This window comes from Eumetopias jubatus, unplaced genomic scaffold (assembly GCF_037043125.1).
Source record: "Eumetopias jubatus isolate StellerSeaLion01/CBP00866 unplaced genomic scaffold, mEumJub1_p1.0 scaffold_14, whole genome shotgun sequence".
NCBI classification, from domain to species: Eukaryota; Metazoa; Chordata; class Mammalia; order Carnivora; family Otariidae; genus Eumetopias; species Eumetopias jubatus.
Window position 1 is genome coordinate 29183336 of NW_028274820.1, and position 17107 is coordinate 29200442.

The following is a 17107-nucleotide window of genomic DNA, read 5'->3' on the forward strand; positions in this document are numbered from 1 at the left end:
TCATGAAACATAACTATAGTGAACGGGGTTGAATGAATGTTTTATGAAGGGCATGAGCCTCAAGGTGACCACAGTTTTTCTTTCATGGTTTACAATTACAACACACCTGCTTCATAAAACACAGAGCTTAGACACTAACATGAGAATTCTTGGAACGCAAAGACAGTTCATATGAGAACATTAAAGTATTTGATGTTCTGTATATTTTACATCGTGGCGGAAGGGTAGAATTCGGAAAGATTAAAATATATATTTAATTTTTTTCCATGCTTATTAGAATCTCTGCTTTTTCATCAATACTCCAATAATCCTAAGTTTTCCAAGGGTAAGATAATAATTTTGCCAAGGAAAAGCAGCCAAATATTCAAAACTACAGCTATGGTCACTTTTTGGTAAATATAGTCGGAAGCCACTGAGGAATATACTTGTTTAGAAAATTAGTTAATTTTATGAGATTTTTAACCAGTCAGATGAGTAGGTAGAATAATTTATCGTAATACCTTCACAGTCATTTCTGTGTTACAGAACTCTTTTAAGCAGTACAAAGAAGTTAAATGGCTTCTCTTCATTGTTGTTGTTATTTGTTTTCAGTTCCAAACAGAAATTCTCCAGAAGCCAGTAGACCGTTTCGCCCCATCAGGAGTCCAGTGTGTGCCTGGGCAGGCGGTAGTGCTCCGCTTTGGGACGCAGCTTCTTTTCCTGTGGGTTGGCATATTTCCACTTGGAAGGCGACATTTTGAGCTTTTTCCTCTTCTTATCTGTGCACCAGACCTTTTCACAGTATTCCTCCACCCTCTGGAAGTTGCTATAACCAATCAGCTGCAAGAATTCCTTGTACCAGGGTTTTGCCCCGTGTGGGACACTGCTCTGGGCAGGACAGGGCATCTTGTGAGGCCCGTCCTCTTCAAAGTCTTTGTGAAACATTTCCTCCACTCTCTCCTCTTCCACCACCTCCAGGGTAATTTTACGGACGGTATGGACAAAACCGTGCTCTACTGTCTGGCAAAAATAGGTCCCAGCATCCGTTTTGCGTACCCTGAGGAAGAGTAAACCGAGGTCCATCTTAACCACTCTGTCATCCATCTTCACCTGCAAGAACAAGAAAATGAATGGCACTGGAGCATGATTCAGGAGAGGACACCAACCTAGAAACCCTCTCACCATCTGTCTTGATTCTTTTTAAATTTTTGTTATCCCATGATGAAATCCCGAGAGTCACAGCTGCGTCTGAGAGCAAGCAAGCGAGAAGGATGGATTAAATCAGGTGGGTGTATGCTGAACTTACTTGCATTTGAGATCACCTCATATTGATGATTTTAGGGTCATTTCACATCAATATTGTTAAGAGCAGAGTGAGAGGTTTCTCCCTAATGATTTCAATTAATCATTAGAAAAAACCATCTAGTTCAGTATAGCACTCAAAATTAGAGCGAAGTGAAGATCTGTCAAGTTTAACTTTTTCTTAGCAGTCAGCACAGATGCCATTTCTCACACTGTTAGTTCAGGGGTTCTTACTCCTTCCAGATCACAAAGACCAGTGTCTCTGTAAGGACCCCTGTTGAGAGATCTGGGATACCTTCACACTCTCTTTCCTTATGAAGAAAGAAAAAAAATTCACCCATTCATTAATGAAGTGAGCATTCCTTCTATTTCTACAAGGCTTTCTACTTAACAGAGAATTAAAAATAAGCCAGAAAAAATCCATAATCTGCTCTGAAGAATCTCACGCTCCAGTAAATATTGATTGCACATAACTTCAGGGCTCAAATATCTTTTTATGTCTGTGACATAATAAATTATGCACATGACTTCTATAAATAAATACAACTGAAGGTAGGAAGAGCACAGTAAGGCTTTTGAAAAATACAGCTCATATGAGAAACAGTCTATGATTTGACATGAGACAAAGCTAGATTCAGACATGGGCACCACTCTCTACTAATTGTGCGAGCTACGGCATTTACGTATATTCTCTGCCTTAGGTTTCTTCGTAAAAATGGAGCTAAGCCTACTGTCACTTGAACGACTGTTGTGAAATTTAAATAGAATAACCTAAGTGAGACCACTCTCCATAGTGCTACCAGTACTTACCTCCTCTCCCTTTCCTATATATAGTCCCCCAGCCAGAAACAAACCGGGAGGTGTTTTCAGGTGGCCTAGCATCATACCATGGTGGTATGAAGCTGATTCCCACTATACTGGCTAACTTGGCCCTTAAGAATACAAAACGAAAACAATATTCACCTTTGCCCATATAAAAGGGGCAGACTAACTACCACAACCACTCTGGCAGTAAAGGCCATTGAGACAAGCATGTTTTGGTCCCAGGGGCAGGTCCTGGGCAGGCCAGCTGCGTTCGGCTCTCCTGAGCCTGCATCAGATCCGGCGTGTCTGAAGTTACAGAGTGCACTACACACGAGTGTATATAATTGTATAATTTGTGAATCATGTGGCAAAATAGCATTGGTGGTGTGGTCAGAGACTGCATCTCACATAGGCACGTTAAGATAAATTCTGAGGCTCTCAGAGTGTTTTTTTGTTTTGTTTTGTTTTGTTTTGCCAGCCATATAAGCTAAAGTAATTATTCAGCCACTCCAGAGTGACATAGTTGGATGAAGGGGCTCCATAAATCCTTGACAGGGGCTTCCCTTGACTTGGCAGGACCATGTCCAAGTAGGCAGAATGCTAGAGCCATGAACTCAAGAAGTTCTGTCGTGAGAAAGCGGGAAGAGCAGTCCACCAGAACCATCATCGCTACATCAAACAACCGCTTATCTGTTGACAGGTTTTGCTGAAGAGGTATCGTGGACACCTGCCACAGGCAGCAACTCAAATGACTTGGCGCCCCTGTTCATGCTCACCACTACTTTCCCCACAAGTTTATCACATGCCTTGAATGATTCTGACTCTGAGGCTCAACCTGCGTTGTTTTTAAACTTGTGGCTGCATGTGACATAGAGGGATCCACCTTCTTAAACATTTTTTTTCTTTCCCTGTCTGGTACACGCCATTTTACTGTCCCGGTTCTCTCCTTGGTTCCCTCTTGGTCTCTTCTGTAGATTTCTCCTTCCCTCTAGGGCACAATCCTCCATCCTTCCTTGATCTCATGTTTTATTTGCATTCATTTGGTAACTCATCTATTTCCTCATTTCAGTGAGCTTCCCTAAGACAGTGTGTCTTACACAGAGATCATCCACTGTTTTGAGTTTCCTGTTAATTACAGAACACTGACCGAAACTTACATGATCATTATTTACAACCCAGTATCTCTCCTTGCAAACTGCACTGCCCGCTCTACTAACTTCCTTATTCCTGACAATTACATTATTCTTCTTCTAGTCCCTCTATCCTCATGTGTTGGTCTACTTCTTTCTCATTATTATGCCCTCGTATCTACTACATCACACATTCCCATCAACATTTCTTCTGTGGCGATGGTGGGAAACATTCATTCCATTTCACTCTTTTCCCACAGCGCTGGATTCTCATACTTTGTGACTGATTCTTCGACCTTGCCTCATGGTAGACTCCTCCCAAATCTTCCTTCTTTCTCTGTCTGCCATTATGCTCAGCTTGATTCTGTTTCATGACCCAAGGTGTTGTACCTGTCTGGAGGGACTTCCCTACTGCCGGTTCCATATTGGAAAAGGCTGAATTAAAACGGGTCTTTCTCACACCCCTGTAAGAGTGTCCTCCTTCCCTTATTACCATATCATGTCACCTGTTAACCTTTGTCAACTGAGCATGCAACATTACCTGCGAAAAATTACAATTCCTTCAAATAATTTTCTTTTGACTGATACCTTTCCCCCTTTCTTTCAACAAACAGGTACTATTTTACCCTGCTTTTAATTTCATTCCTTTTTGTCATGCTCCTTACCCAGATTCTATTGCTTGCCCAAGCAGGTAAGAGTTGTTCAGTTAACCAGATCCTGCCTTTCTAAATCCATATCCCCAGAGAGCTTACTATAGTGCTTCTCATAGGGCTGGTGAAATAGGTACATTTCTGGATGGAGATCAATGAGTATTCTGTAAAGACTTCTTCGATTACTGTGTTTAATTTTCATGATAATCATGTAAGTTAATAAACTATATTTGGGATCATGGGGAAGATCAACTTCATCGTTAGTATTGGTGTTTATCATAGACTCTGAACCATTTTCAAAGCTTTAACGGTTTCCAGCTGCTGTGAACAAAGATGAATGTAATATGTTAATGATACGTTCCAGCTAAATGAAAACCAAACAACATCCCTACGCAGTAATGTACATAAAAAGTTTTGAAGTCACTTGTATAAAGTGTCAGGGGGATTGAGTCAGCACAAAGTGCTGCAGGCAGATGTTTTAGACACACCTATGTGGTAGCCTGTGTCCTATGTTCTGTTCATGGAGACGCCTGTTTCAGTGAAAAAAATCATCACATTAAAGATTTAAAGGATGCATACACTTGTTTGTATCCTATTTGTAAATTTATTTTGTTTCCATATTCAAATAAAAGTTACAGGCAAAAAGAATGCATTCCTTGTTTCATTCTTGTGAATATTTAATAAACATTTTAATACAAGTCATGCTGGCAGCCCAAGACAATGTCTTAGTTTCAAGGGCAGATGGTGGGGACAAGCTGTGCAAATACCAGAGTCAAGCCTTCCTTTTCATAACTCCTCCTGTTCTGGGTCCCTTGTATTGCCACTTTCTCACTTGCATGGCTTATTCCGGTCTTATTCTTCCTTTCTGTTAGTGAAATCCTTCCTATGGTCCACCAATCCATTTTTTTTTAAATTTCTTGCCAAGCTTACACTTTCACTCCTTAATGAATACTTCCTTTTCAGCCCTAAAGATCTCTTCTTTCTTTTTATAACTCAATGGCATTCACATTTGTAGCACCCAAGCTGGTATTTATGTTCCTTGTCAAGTAATTTTGCCATGCAAGTTTCATCTCTTTAACCACAAGTTTCATAAGAGCAAAGGCCTATCTTTTAACTATACTGAGTCTTCCATAACGATTGAAGTAGTGCTCAGAACCTAAATGAAAATGAGACCAGATGTACAAGGATGCAAGGCAATGGGGTACCCCAATAAAGGTATGTCCACAGAAGTGCTTCACTTCTATGTCAATCCAGTAATGCTTTGGACAGGGAGGAAGCAAGCATGATTTCAGGAGCAGTAAGTAACTGCTCAAAGGGCTATGCTGCACAGATACAGAGGAAAAGCACTTCTAGGACACTGTCTTCACCTGGAAGGAATCTGCATACAAACAGCCTCACTGAATATGGTCCTTGGTTTATTCCCTACTATCCTTCCCAGGAGAGGGCAAATATAAAAATATGAAAGTCATCTAGCATAGTTTCTGGCATATACCAACCAGTTTATGAAAGTGTTTAAAAATAGAACAAAAAGCAAAAATGAAAATAAAGACAAATCCTTGGCCACTGGCTTAGGAGTGCTTCTTTCTTTTTCCGAGCAGGTATTTCTTTCAAAATCAGAAACCCACTTTGAGAAACACTGCATTGTGTGTATATAAAGTCCAGCCGAGTTCAAAGATATGGAGGTGTGATAATTACAATGGGAACTGTCCTGCATCAATTATTTGCATGTTAGAGATAGTGCCGGTCTCAAAATGTAGGTTTCCCTCCCCGGCTACAGTGAGTTAGAAATTTTAGTAATAAAAGACGTTTTAACTCCAAAATCTGGATGGCCGTACACTATGTACGTTAAATCACCTCAAAGGTACTATGTATGTTAAAACACTACATAAATGTATCTTCTGTAGCCTATGAATACCTAAAAATAAAAGTGACTTAGAAATTTGTATTTGAAGTCCTTCCATGATTTAATCTTTCCACTTTAGTCCAAATGGGCACCTTCAACAGCAAATCTTGATTACACAATTGTTTTCATCAGCTGTGCTTTCTCTACGTCTGCAGACCCGATTTCCTTGGTCAAGAAGATGATACATAATACATCACTTTATCAAATATTCTTACAGGCAATCTACAAAAATACAGCATTTCTTACTGAAAATGGTTTTAATATTCTGAGTTATAGAGATTGATTCAGTATGTTTTGTAATGTCAAGTAAAAAAAAAAAAGTAATTGAACAAAGAACCCAGCACATCTGGAAGCTGGTCAGGAAGAAGCAGTGATTTCCATGTGTATCAACCATATGGGTCCACGCTTTTCATAGGAAAAGGAAAGACGTAGGCCTTGAACTCGTTTCTTTCAGAATACATTTAACGCTGAAATTAATTTTAGTCAAGAAATAAAGACCTACAATTTATATATTTGTTAATCTGGCCTACCCTCAATACAAAAAAAAAAATCAGGTGACTTACAGAAAATATATCATATATAACAGCATAAAAATAAAAATCTTTTTTATAAAAGCACTTTTTAATGTGAACCTGCTTTATGATAGAGATGATTGCCCGACTGGAACAAGGTGAATTACTTAATAAATAGCTCATTTAGGGAAACCTATCACTATATAGAGAAGAATTAAAGTTGCATATATACTTCAGATTAACTAAAGATCCAAATGTGGAAAGCCTTTTTCTAATATGAGAAGAAAGTTATCATAAATAAGAACCCAAAACCGTACCGTGAAAAAATATTATATTAAGAAACATCAACTGTATCAAAGAGGAAATGTGGAACATTTACATTCAAGAACAAACTAATATATAGAAGATGCAAAGAACTCTTGAAAGTCAAGAAAAAGAAAAAAAATAAAAGAAAAATAGGGGAAAAAACATATCAATAGGCAAATCAGAGAAGGAGAAACGCAAATGTCTAATAAGTATGCAAGTTAATGTTCAATCTTACTAGCAATTTTAGAAATACAAGTAAACAAGATGCCACCTTCTACCAGTAAGACAGGCAAAAATTAGAAAATACCCAAAACTGGTGAGGGTATGGGAAAATGGGAACCCACATAAATCACTGTGAGAATGCAGATGATGCCCGAATTCTGGAAAGTGAGCTAACAAAATGGTAGAAATGAAGGATGTCGCAAGAAAAGAATGCAGAGATTTGCACTCAGATCTGTAAGAGGCTGTTTGAAGAGATGATCATTAAAGATGTGGTAGTGGGAATTAATGATACTTTTGGTCCACTCTTGAGGGGGATGGATCAATCAAGAGCAACGAACGCATGCTATGGGAGGTTAAATTGCAGTGAGGAACAACGAAATAGAGACACAAACAGCCACAGTGATAAACCATAAAAACACTGTCGAGTTATAAAGAAAAGCAGAATAAGATCTAGAACCCAACAGATTTATTTTTACAGCTCATGCATACTCAAAATGTTATTTACTTGTTCAATAAAGTACAAATGATGTAGTATTGGACTTACTCCAACCATTACAGTGCATGCATATGGGGAAGCAAAGATGAAAATGTAGAAAGGTGGCCCAGGAAAAATGAAGTCAAACAAGAAAGGAGATTTGTGTGAACCCATTAATACAATGTGCCGTGAACTAAGTAATATGCTTATAATGATTATCTTGGTTTGGCAACCAATAAACTAAGTCTGTAAGATCCGTTCAAGTTCTAGTACACCATAATCATATGATTTTAGAAACAATGCTGCAAAATACACAAACAGCAGTGTAAGGGTAATGTTTTATTAAAAATTTCCATAGGGAAGAATACCAGGATAATAAGGATGAAGGGAAAATAAGAGGAGGGGGTGAAAGAAAGATGATGTTTGAACACAAAAGTGCACACCATAAGGCACGGAACAACTACCAGAGTTGGAGTACAAAGTCAACACTAAATTACCTGGTGACTGAAGGAAAGAGAAAGGATGCTAAATTCTCAGGCCCAAATGACTCTAAAGTATATTTTTAAAGTTATTCCTTATCATAGGGAATATAGTCAATGATACTGTAATAGCCTTGTCTGGTGACAGACAGCAGCTACACTTGTGGTGAGCACAGCATAGTGTCTCCAGAAGCTGAATCACTAATGTTGTACGCCTGAAAATAATGTAACATGGTGTGTCGACTATACTAAAAAAAAAAAAAAAAAAATTATTATTAAAAAATAAAGTTACTCCTTATGACAAGTACATTTTTCCCTGGCACTGAGGCCTGAGGAAAAAAAAAATCTCTTCTGTGTTTTCATAAAATGAGATATAGGCATCCAAACAATAGCACTACACTAAATACATTTTCTTAAGGTCACATCTCAAGGTCAAGACAAGATGCCCAAGTACAGTTCAATATGAGCTACTCTATAGGACTAACACAATGCGGTATGGATATACAGTTCTATGTGGATACATCTTCATGCCGAAGTACATTTTTTATTATCTACAAGACTGTAGGAAGTATAATTTATCCTGGAATAAGGGGAATTAAAGAGTGAAGGGAATTCGTACTTTTGATAATGTCTGACACCGGGCGTGCGGAGTTACCATGTTACTTTGTTTAATCAGATGCCCAGCGTCAGAGTGATCTCAGTGGGATAAAACACAGGTCTGTCTCTGATTCCACAGATCTGGGAATGTATGTTTAATTTTCAAAGATGTTCAGTATTCTCTTGGAAAATTAACCAAAAAGGAGTTCTAGCTAAACCACAAGATCCACTTCTATCCTTACGGCCAAAACGTTGCTCTGTATTTTCCACTTACAGGAAGTGTGAAGGAAAAAAATGAAATTAATGGGATATACTGCTAATTATTCTAGAACTAAAATATGGGGCAAATGGCACTATAAACATATGTTGTCAAGGCTGAAAATGTAAATTATGAGTACCTACTATAAAGAATTGTTAGCTTAGAAAAGATGAGTGGGGTTTTTTTTAGACTGAAATAGAAACATCAGAACTACTAAGCAGATGTTTCAAATGAGGTAGAGTTCATGCACTTTATGTTATGACAACAAGAAAAACAAATAATATTCATGTGGACAAACCTCATGCTTTCAGTACATGTGTATAAAGACCATATCGTAAACTTACGGCTGTCATTGATCCCTTAGGCTTCCTGTCATGGGTAAGCATTGAGAAAGTCAAGAAAATACGGGTCATCTAGCAAACAACATGGTAGAATAAGGATGAGATTTTACTTCATAACTCTCCTAGTTTTGATGACATAATAAATCGGCAACATTCGGAGATGTAACTTATATACATACACCTTTTTCCTTCTGTTTTTACAAAAGAAGCTGTCTCCATAATGCATTGAATCATCAATAAAATTGTGTTTTACTTAAAGCTGTATAAATTCTACATGGATGCAATGAACTCTGAGTTACCTGGAAGGAACTGCTGATTGATAAGTTAACCATGCTTCTTAGATTTCTCAACAGTATTTAAATGACTTTGATGAATTCATCCTACTTAGTAGGTGGTCTGAGAGCAGAGTTGAAAAGTGACAACTTTTGGCATCCAGTTAAAAAATTCAGAGAGTGGGGTGAAATTGAAGTCTTGGAGTTTTGATGTCATCTTATAGTCTCTCTCAGATTTTCCATAATAAACATGCACATTGTGCATTATTTAAGCAGTCTGTACAATGCATACAATCGGCTATTTTATTTTATTTTATTTATTTATTTTTTAAAGATTTTATTTATTTATTTGAGAGAGAGAGAATGAGAGATAGAGAGCACGAGAGGGAGGAGGGTGAGGAGAAGCAGACTCTCTGCCAAGCAGGGAGCCCGATGTGGGACTCGATCCCGGGACTCCGGGACCATGACCTGAGCCGAAGGCAGTCGCCCAACCAACTGAGCCACCCAGGCGCCCACAATCGGCTATTTTAAAGTGAGATATTTTATTTTTAAGACACACAAGCACACACAAAAATATTTTCCCTTAAATAAAGAATCCACAATGGAAAGTTCAATGAGGATCAAGGGGAAAATGAAACTTTCATGCTTACCAAAGGATAAAGTGTGATGCTGGTCTTATGGACCAGCAACTTACTTGCCTGCCTTAAATCAGTTTGGAGAATATTTTATGTGTTTTGGGATTGCCCCCCAATTTCTACACTGGGGATTTGTGTATGTTAATTCAACTCCTTCCTGGAACTCAACCTTGTTTACAGTATCTTTGGGATACACATTGGTTTTATCAGTTAAGGACTAAAGTCCAAAAGAACACATTCCAAGAAACTATTCATATTGCTTGGTTTTACTGAAAACTCATTCCAATGAAATTATAGTGCTCAGCACAAACTGAGGGCTTGGTTATTCATGAAATTTTTTTTCTCCAAAATACAGAGACATTTTTCACAATAATACTCATTTAATAAAGCTTCACTGTATCTTAAATTGAAGGCCAACAAACTTCCTGTCAAGAGCCATACAGTAAAGGTTTTTGGGCTTTGCAGGTCATATGGTCACTCTTATGAGGCTACTCAACTTTGTGGTTCTAGGATGGAAACATCCATAGATGCTAGGTAAACAAATGGGTGTGGCAGTTTTCAAATAAAATTTTATTTACAAAAGAGATGGAGGGCCAGGTTTGCCTTTAGACTGTAGTTTGCCAACTTCTGCTTTAAGTCATTGTCAGGTTCAAAGAAATACTCTATTTTCAGATTAAAATCATGTACTCCAAACTTACAACATTCAAAATGAGTATTATAATTTAGGGATAATTATAATTACAATTAAGGTAAAAAGTTATTTACTAATCTGAGTAGCTCGAAGAAGCTATGGTTTTCTTTACTGTGATAACTGAGAAGTACATACAGTGAATAAACATTTAAATCTAAGCCGTAAATACATATGTAAATTTTCCCTCATTTACTTAAGTTTTAAAATGTAGTCCTTGTGCATTTTGGAGAAATGGAAATGCACAGAGAAATACTTCAATTGTCCAACCAAGTGTCCTAACAAGTATGAATTCCTTTCCTTTGGAATGTTACTCAAGATTAAACTTTTGCAATTATTTTGGAAGCTTATAAATTCAAGTACATGGAACTGAGAATTCATAAACTAGGGTGTATCACTTTAGGTGATTTAGTTATGTTTATAACAGTTTTGTCCTCTGTAATCACAAAAATATAATTTATATATCCTTATATAGATGAGGAAAATTTGAACTGGTATTCCAAATTTAAATATTTATAGATAAGGAATTTAGAACAGCTAAACCTGGATTTTGTGGATGAAATTATCTTCTTCATCCACATTCATAAAATATTTTCTTTTTTCCCAATTCAGAGAATGAGGGGTTTTTCTCTTCCTTCTTGAAACTCATCCCTTAACTTTTGTCCACAATTAGGTTCTCTTTCATAAGCTCTTTATCTTGTTTCATTAATTAGCTGCACATTCTCCTCCTGATGGCTTCTTCCCTTCTACCTATAAACGTGACCAAGTCACCTTTCTTCGTAACTCAAAAAAACCCGCAAGTTTTCTCTACTCTTGTCTCCCTCTGTTGACCTCTCTCTTTCTCATTCAAACCTTTAGGTAAAATGCACTACACTAGCTGTTTCTAATTCCCCACAGCCTCCTTCATCACCTAACCTATTGCTAGAGGGCTCCTCTCCTAGCTTAACCACTCCACTGAGCACATTCTCAGGGGACACTGGGTACTTACTTTCTGAAAATTTCAAAGGGTTTATGACTTTATCCTTAACCAGTTCCTCTTCCCTGAGATCAATTATTTCACACTCCCCTGATTCCATGATGTCTACTTACTTAAGTTACACTACTCTGAAGGTACTTACCAGTGTCATACTTGGCATCAGTACTTAACCTCATCTCTGTGATGCACATAGTACTACTAAGTACTTCAGAAAACCATTGTAGGTTTTAAATAAGTTACTACACATCAAGCACTTAGAATCACACAGGGCCCCTAGTAGGCCTTAAATGAATGAGAACTATAATTATTATCTGTTTTGCTGTTTTCACCTTATCTTTTAGAATTTGTCTTCTGATTTTTCCTTAGGTGGGGTTTCCCCTTTGCTTCTAGGCTTGGTTCACACTGCTTATTTACTCATTCTCCAAGGTAAATTATGGCAGTTGGAGGCACCATGACATTGTGACCAAGGGCCTATAACTGAAGCCAGCATGTGTAGTCTTGAATTCAGACTGATTTCATAGGCTATGTGATAGTGTGCAAGTAACTCAATCTCTTTGGGCTTTGGTTTCTTTATCTATTAAGTGGGGGCAATAATAGTATCTATTTCATAAGGCTGTTGTGAGGATTAAGAGTATTAATATACTTAAAATTGTTAGGACAGTGCCTGGCACACAGTAAGTGATATTTAAGTACTGACTGCTGCTATACTATTCTTACGTTTATTACCTCCATCAGTTTAATTACTACCTCTTTGCTGATGTCTCTCACATATCTCTTGCCATTCCAGGTCTTTCTTTTGAATTTTATATTCCCAAACATATATTTACCAAAGGAAAGCTCCATCTACAGGAGACCCCAGTTCAACACAGACAAAAATGAACTCAACATTTTTCTCCTACACCTTCTGCTCCTCCCTGTAGATCATGTTACTGCACCATCAATTACACAAATACCCAAACCAAGAACATGTGAACCGTTTTGATTGCTTCTCTTTTATCTCAAAAATCAAATGCATTCCATGTTATCTCATAAAAATGAAAACTGTTTTCTCCCTTTCTACTACCATTGTTTAGTTCCGGTCAAAAATCTTCCACTTGACTACTGAAATACCCTCCTAAATAGTCTTCTTGACACCTGCTTATCCTCAAAGCCTATATGCAAGTTTCTAGAGTAATGTGTCTAAAGAGTTGTCTAAGGTGTTCTCATTGGCTTATAAATAAAGTGAAGTGGTCCCTTGATCTATCTACTTATTTTTGCATCCTTATTTCCCGCCACGGATCTACACATACCACGTTGTTTCTCATCCCCACACATGTGCTTATCCCATTCTCCCTGGTAGTTAACTTCCACTCATCCCTTAAGACCTGGCTCACATGTCACCTGTGCCTTGAATCTTTTCCCGATTGTCCATCATGCAACCTCCATACCCAACCTTTTGGTGGACACTTTTCTTGAAGTTTCAGCATACCTTTAATGAACAGAATATATTATAATTATCTGTGTACATTCTTGTTTTCACTGTAAGACTTTAGGCTTCTAACGGGCTAAGGCTATGATTTATTCATGACCTATTAATGTACGCTCTGAGTATTTATTATGTTCAAAATACTAATTGCAGACACTTAAAGAGAGACAAGACCAGAAGGTTGAAAAAGTATTCCACCTGGGAAGTTAAACAGCCTTCAGGATTCTCAATAAGAACAGAGAGCACATGCAAGTCACATTGCTGTTATGTGTATGAGGCAGTCACGTGTATACCACTTGACCTTGAAGGTAAAGGGCACATACAGAGTTAATGTTGTATCAGCGAACATAAAGATTTATGTCCCTATCACCTCAATGATCACCTGCTTCTGCCTTTCTCCCCACCTCCACATTTTATATTCTTAATAGAACCTTTTAAAACCAAACTTTGATCACGTCATGGCTCTGCTGGAAACTACACAATGGCCATCCACTTAACGCAGAGCAAACACCAAAGCCCTTTATAAGGGCCTACAAAGCCCTGCACGGGCAGGGCCTTTCCCTCACTCTTTGACCCACAGTTTACTAGTCTCCCTACTGCTCATTCCCTTCTAGCCACACTGCCCTTCACTCAAAGGCTCCTTGAATATATCAGGTGCAGTCCCAACTCCCATTCAGGTGCACTTGAATATATCAGGGCCTTTACATCTACTGTTCCCACTATCCAGAAAGTTCTCCAACACTAGCATATGGCCTACTACCTCAGTTCTTTCAAGTCCTTTTCAAATGTCACTGAGTTGGTGACCCTCTTAGTTTAAGACTTTCCACGAACACCCCTTTAAAACTGCAACCTCTCCCTGCAGGTAATCTCTCTTGCACTTTTCTTCTCATCATCATTTGATACATTAAATATGGTTCTTATATTTAGTTGTACTACTGTTTTCATCAACACCATCATCTTCCTCTGTTCTCTACAATACAGGTTCTATGAAAACAGGGCATATCGGATGCTCAATAGGTAAGTTGCAAAAGAATGAAGCATTAGTTTGGTTAAAAACCCGAGAAAACGAGGTAGAGTGCTCTTGGTTTTCTATTACATAGGCTCAAGTGAGAGAGAACATTTAATTTGATACAGAACCCTCCTTCTACCAACAGACATAAAATAAAGCCTGAAAGAGAAACTGAGAATGGAAACACACTGCATACCTTGTATAATAAGGATTCATGGTATCACTGCTTAGAGTGGGAACTGTTCCAATTACTGGTGGTTCTTAACATCTAAACATGAGGACTACTGTTCTTGCCCCCATGGCTGCAATAGCATGCTTCACCGAAGTTTGATGAGAAAAATATAGGTAAGAATCAAGCAGATATCAGGACCATTTTTCAGAAGTCAAATTACAGAACTTTGGCTGTAAATTGTCTTCCATTTGCTACATGTCCCAAAGCATCTGAAACTGTATTTAGGGTTCTGATTTCAGAAGGCTGTGTGGTTTAGTAAAGAGAACCCACAGATACGTGGATGTGAGTCAACTTTACTAGCTGTCAGTAACCAGGGAAGTGATTAAACATTCTGTGTCTCAATTATGTCACTTGTAAATCATGTTTTAGAATAAAATGGTATATTCTATTAAATGCACAGAGCAAATTCCTCTCGGTACTTAGACGCTGAATACGTGGGAAGCAGCTCAGCTTTGGAGTCAGGAATATCTGAGTTCAAACCCTGGGTCCGTCACGGATGTTGTTTGTTACCTATACCTCTCTCAGTTTTCGTTTCCACATTTGTAGGAAGAGGTCCATGACCTCAAATGCGCATTTGTGAGACATAAGAGCAGTAAGGTAAGCACCTACCTACTACTGCAGCTTCTGTGTGTGGTAGAGGCACAGTGAAGAACAGCCTCACCTGTAAAGTGTCCTCTATTAAAATCCTTTCCCTCAGGATATCACAAGAACTGATGCACATCCTAACTAAGGTCACTGAGCCAAGGGAAAAATATTCCCATAAGAATTACCTGCAAAACAGGCTTTCGATAAATATTTATGGAATTAGTAAAATGTACAGAGATGTGGTTCACATGTGGTATTTAAGAAAGCAGGAGACCATAAAGTGCCCATTCGAGAGAAGAGCAGTAATCCAGTTTAGAAACTGGATAACTGGGGTGCCTGGGTGGCTCAGTTGTTAAGCGTCTGCCTTCGGCTCAGGTCATGATCTCAAGGTCCTGGGATCAAGCCCCGCATCAGGCTCCCTGCCCAGCAGGAAGCCTGCTTCTCCCTCTCCCACTCCCCCTGCTTGTGTTCCCTCTCTTGCTGTGTCTGTCAAATAAATAAAACCTTAAAAAAAAAAAAAAGAGAAAGAAACTGGATAACTGAATGTTGAGATGTTTTCTAGCAATTCAGCTACGTATCATTTCAAAAGCTTTATTTGAGCAAAATTTTATTCACCTGAATATATGGTTTCCAGAGAGGTGAGTTTGGATTTGCAGGCCAAAGTCCCAGACTCAAAAATGTTGTGTGTGTGTCTCACAATCAAAACTTTTTTTTACAAAGGCTATGGTCTGACTTCAAATTAATGACTTACAGCTTGAAGTGTCTGTGATGAACCTTGCTGGCTACTGTCAAGGGTACTCTAAAAGCATTTACATATGAGGTAAGAAATGGAGTGGATGAATTTCAAGATCTTATACAATGGTCAAGATATGATAACAAAATAATTCTGTCCATAGTAACTATAATAAAATGGTCTTTTAACAAAATGGTCTTAAAGAAAAAAACCTCTAAAAGCTCCATAAAAGACTCTAAAAGAACTTTAAAACAAACTCTAAAAGGACAATCAAAGTCATTCTGCTCCGTGCATTCAGCAAACACATCCACCTTTTTATGAAGTCAGCAATTTTGTGTTTTGTTCTAGAACTGTGAATAAATCAGTATACACTGTTGTGTCTATAGAAACCAAGGATTCAATGATGATGACACCTAATGCATGGAGTAAATTCAAAATTTCAAGTATCAGTAAATCTATCAGTCATGGAAATTTGAAAAACAGAAACTAAAATTTGGGGAAAGGAGAAGCAGATTATATCCACAATAGGAGAAAGAAGCTTATAATTGAACATTGATGGATGCAGCCTGTCAAAATGATTTGGTAGAGATTTCCAAATGAGGCAGATTATAGTGACTTCCAAATTAGAAACAGAACACACTGAGGGAAGAAAGCCACTGATGAAAGAATGACTTCTCTGTCTTCTGAAGCCGTTCACCGAAAGGAGCTACAGAATATTCCCAGGCCCTCTCCTGCCAAGTGGATTATGACGGAATTTAAAAATCAGTTTCACATCAGATTTGTCAAATGGAAAATACCGTAGTGCTAAATCAACAATGTACTTTAGTGCAATATGCTGTAACATTTTAGAACACATGTTTATTCTTATGATGTCATGAAAATTCAGAAGAATTTTCCTGTCCGTGATTGCCTTTCTAGAGTGCCTTTGTTGAGTGCCTTCCTCTCTAATAACTATTCCAGGAACATGGGATTTACAAATTTAATCCTCTCCCAGAATGTACTGTATGATTTTGGACCAAAAATACGTTGCATTTTTAGTTAAACAACAGACTAGGAAAAATAGGCATAAAAAGTCAGTGTGCTCTACGTTTGGGTTCTACAGTTGATGGCTACACTGATTCCTTCTCTACCCACTGTGTCCCTATTAGCTCGTCCCTGGGTCCTATGGCAGGTGTCTAATATTTCTTTCCCTTATTCAATCTGCTACCTTCTTTTTACCAAGAAACATTTTGCTAGCAGTCACCAAGATCTATTTCCCTTTATTTAACCAAATTTCATTCTTTCTATTTTTATAATTCAACTTTTGTGAAAATTGAGTTCAAAGCCCACATTAGCATCCCTAACGTTTTACCTGCCTTTACTAAGTGCTTCATGCCCTTGACACTGGCCAATATGCAACCAGATCCCTAGACTCTCATAAAAAGATTATCCAGTAACTGCCTCCAGACTATCCCTTATGTGTGCTTTAAATGCTCCCTATTCTTCCATCTATAAAAGCAGCACAACTGATTCCTCTCTCATTATTTAGATGATAATAGAAATATAATCTCCAC

The 17107-nt window shown here is 38.0% G+C and overlaps 1 protein-coding gene across 1 annotated transcript in view; it reads right to left on the reverse strand.

Moving 5' to 3' along the window:
- Nucleotides 1–636: 636 nt before the first annotated feature.
- The window catches only part of SEMA3E (semaphorin 3E), a 237114-nt gene continuing 220643 nt past the window's right edge, over nt 637–17107 (reverse strand). The window contains exon 17 of the mRNA XM_028119036.1: nt 637–1089. Coding sequence (XP_027974837.1) covers nt 637–1089 — 453 coding nt within the window. The remainder of the gene's footprint in view (nt 1090–17107) is intronic.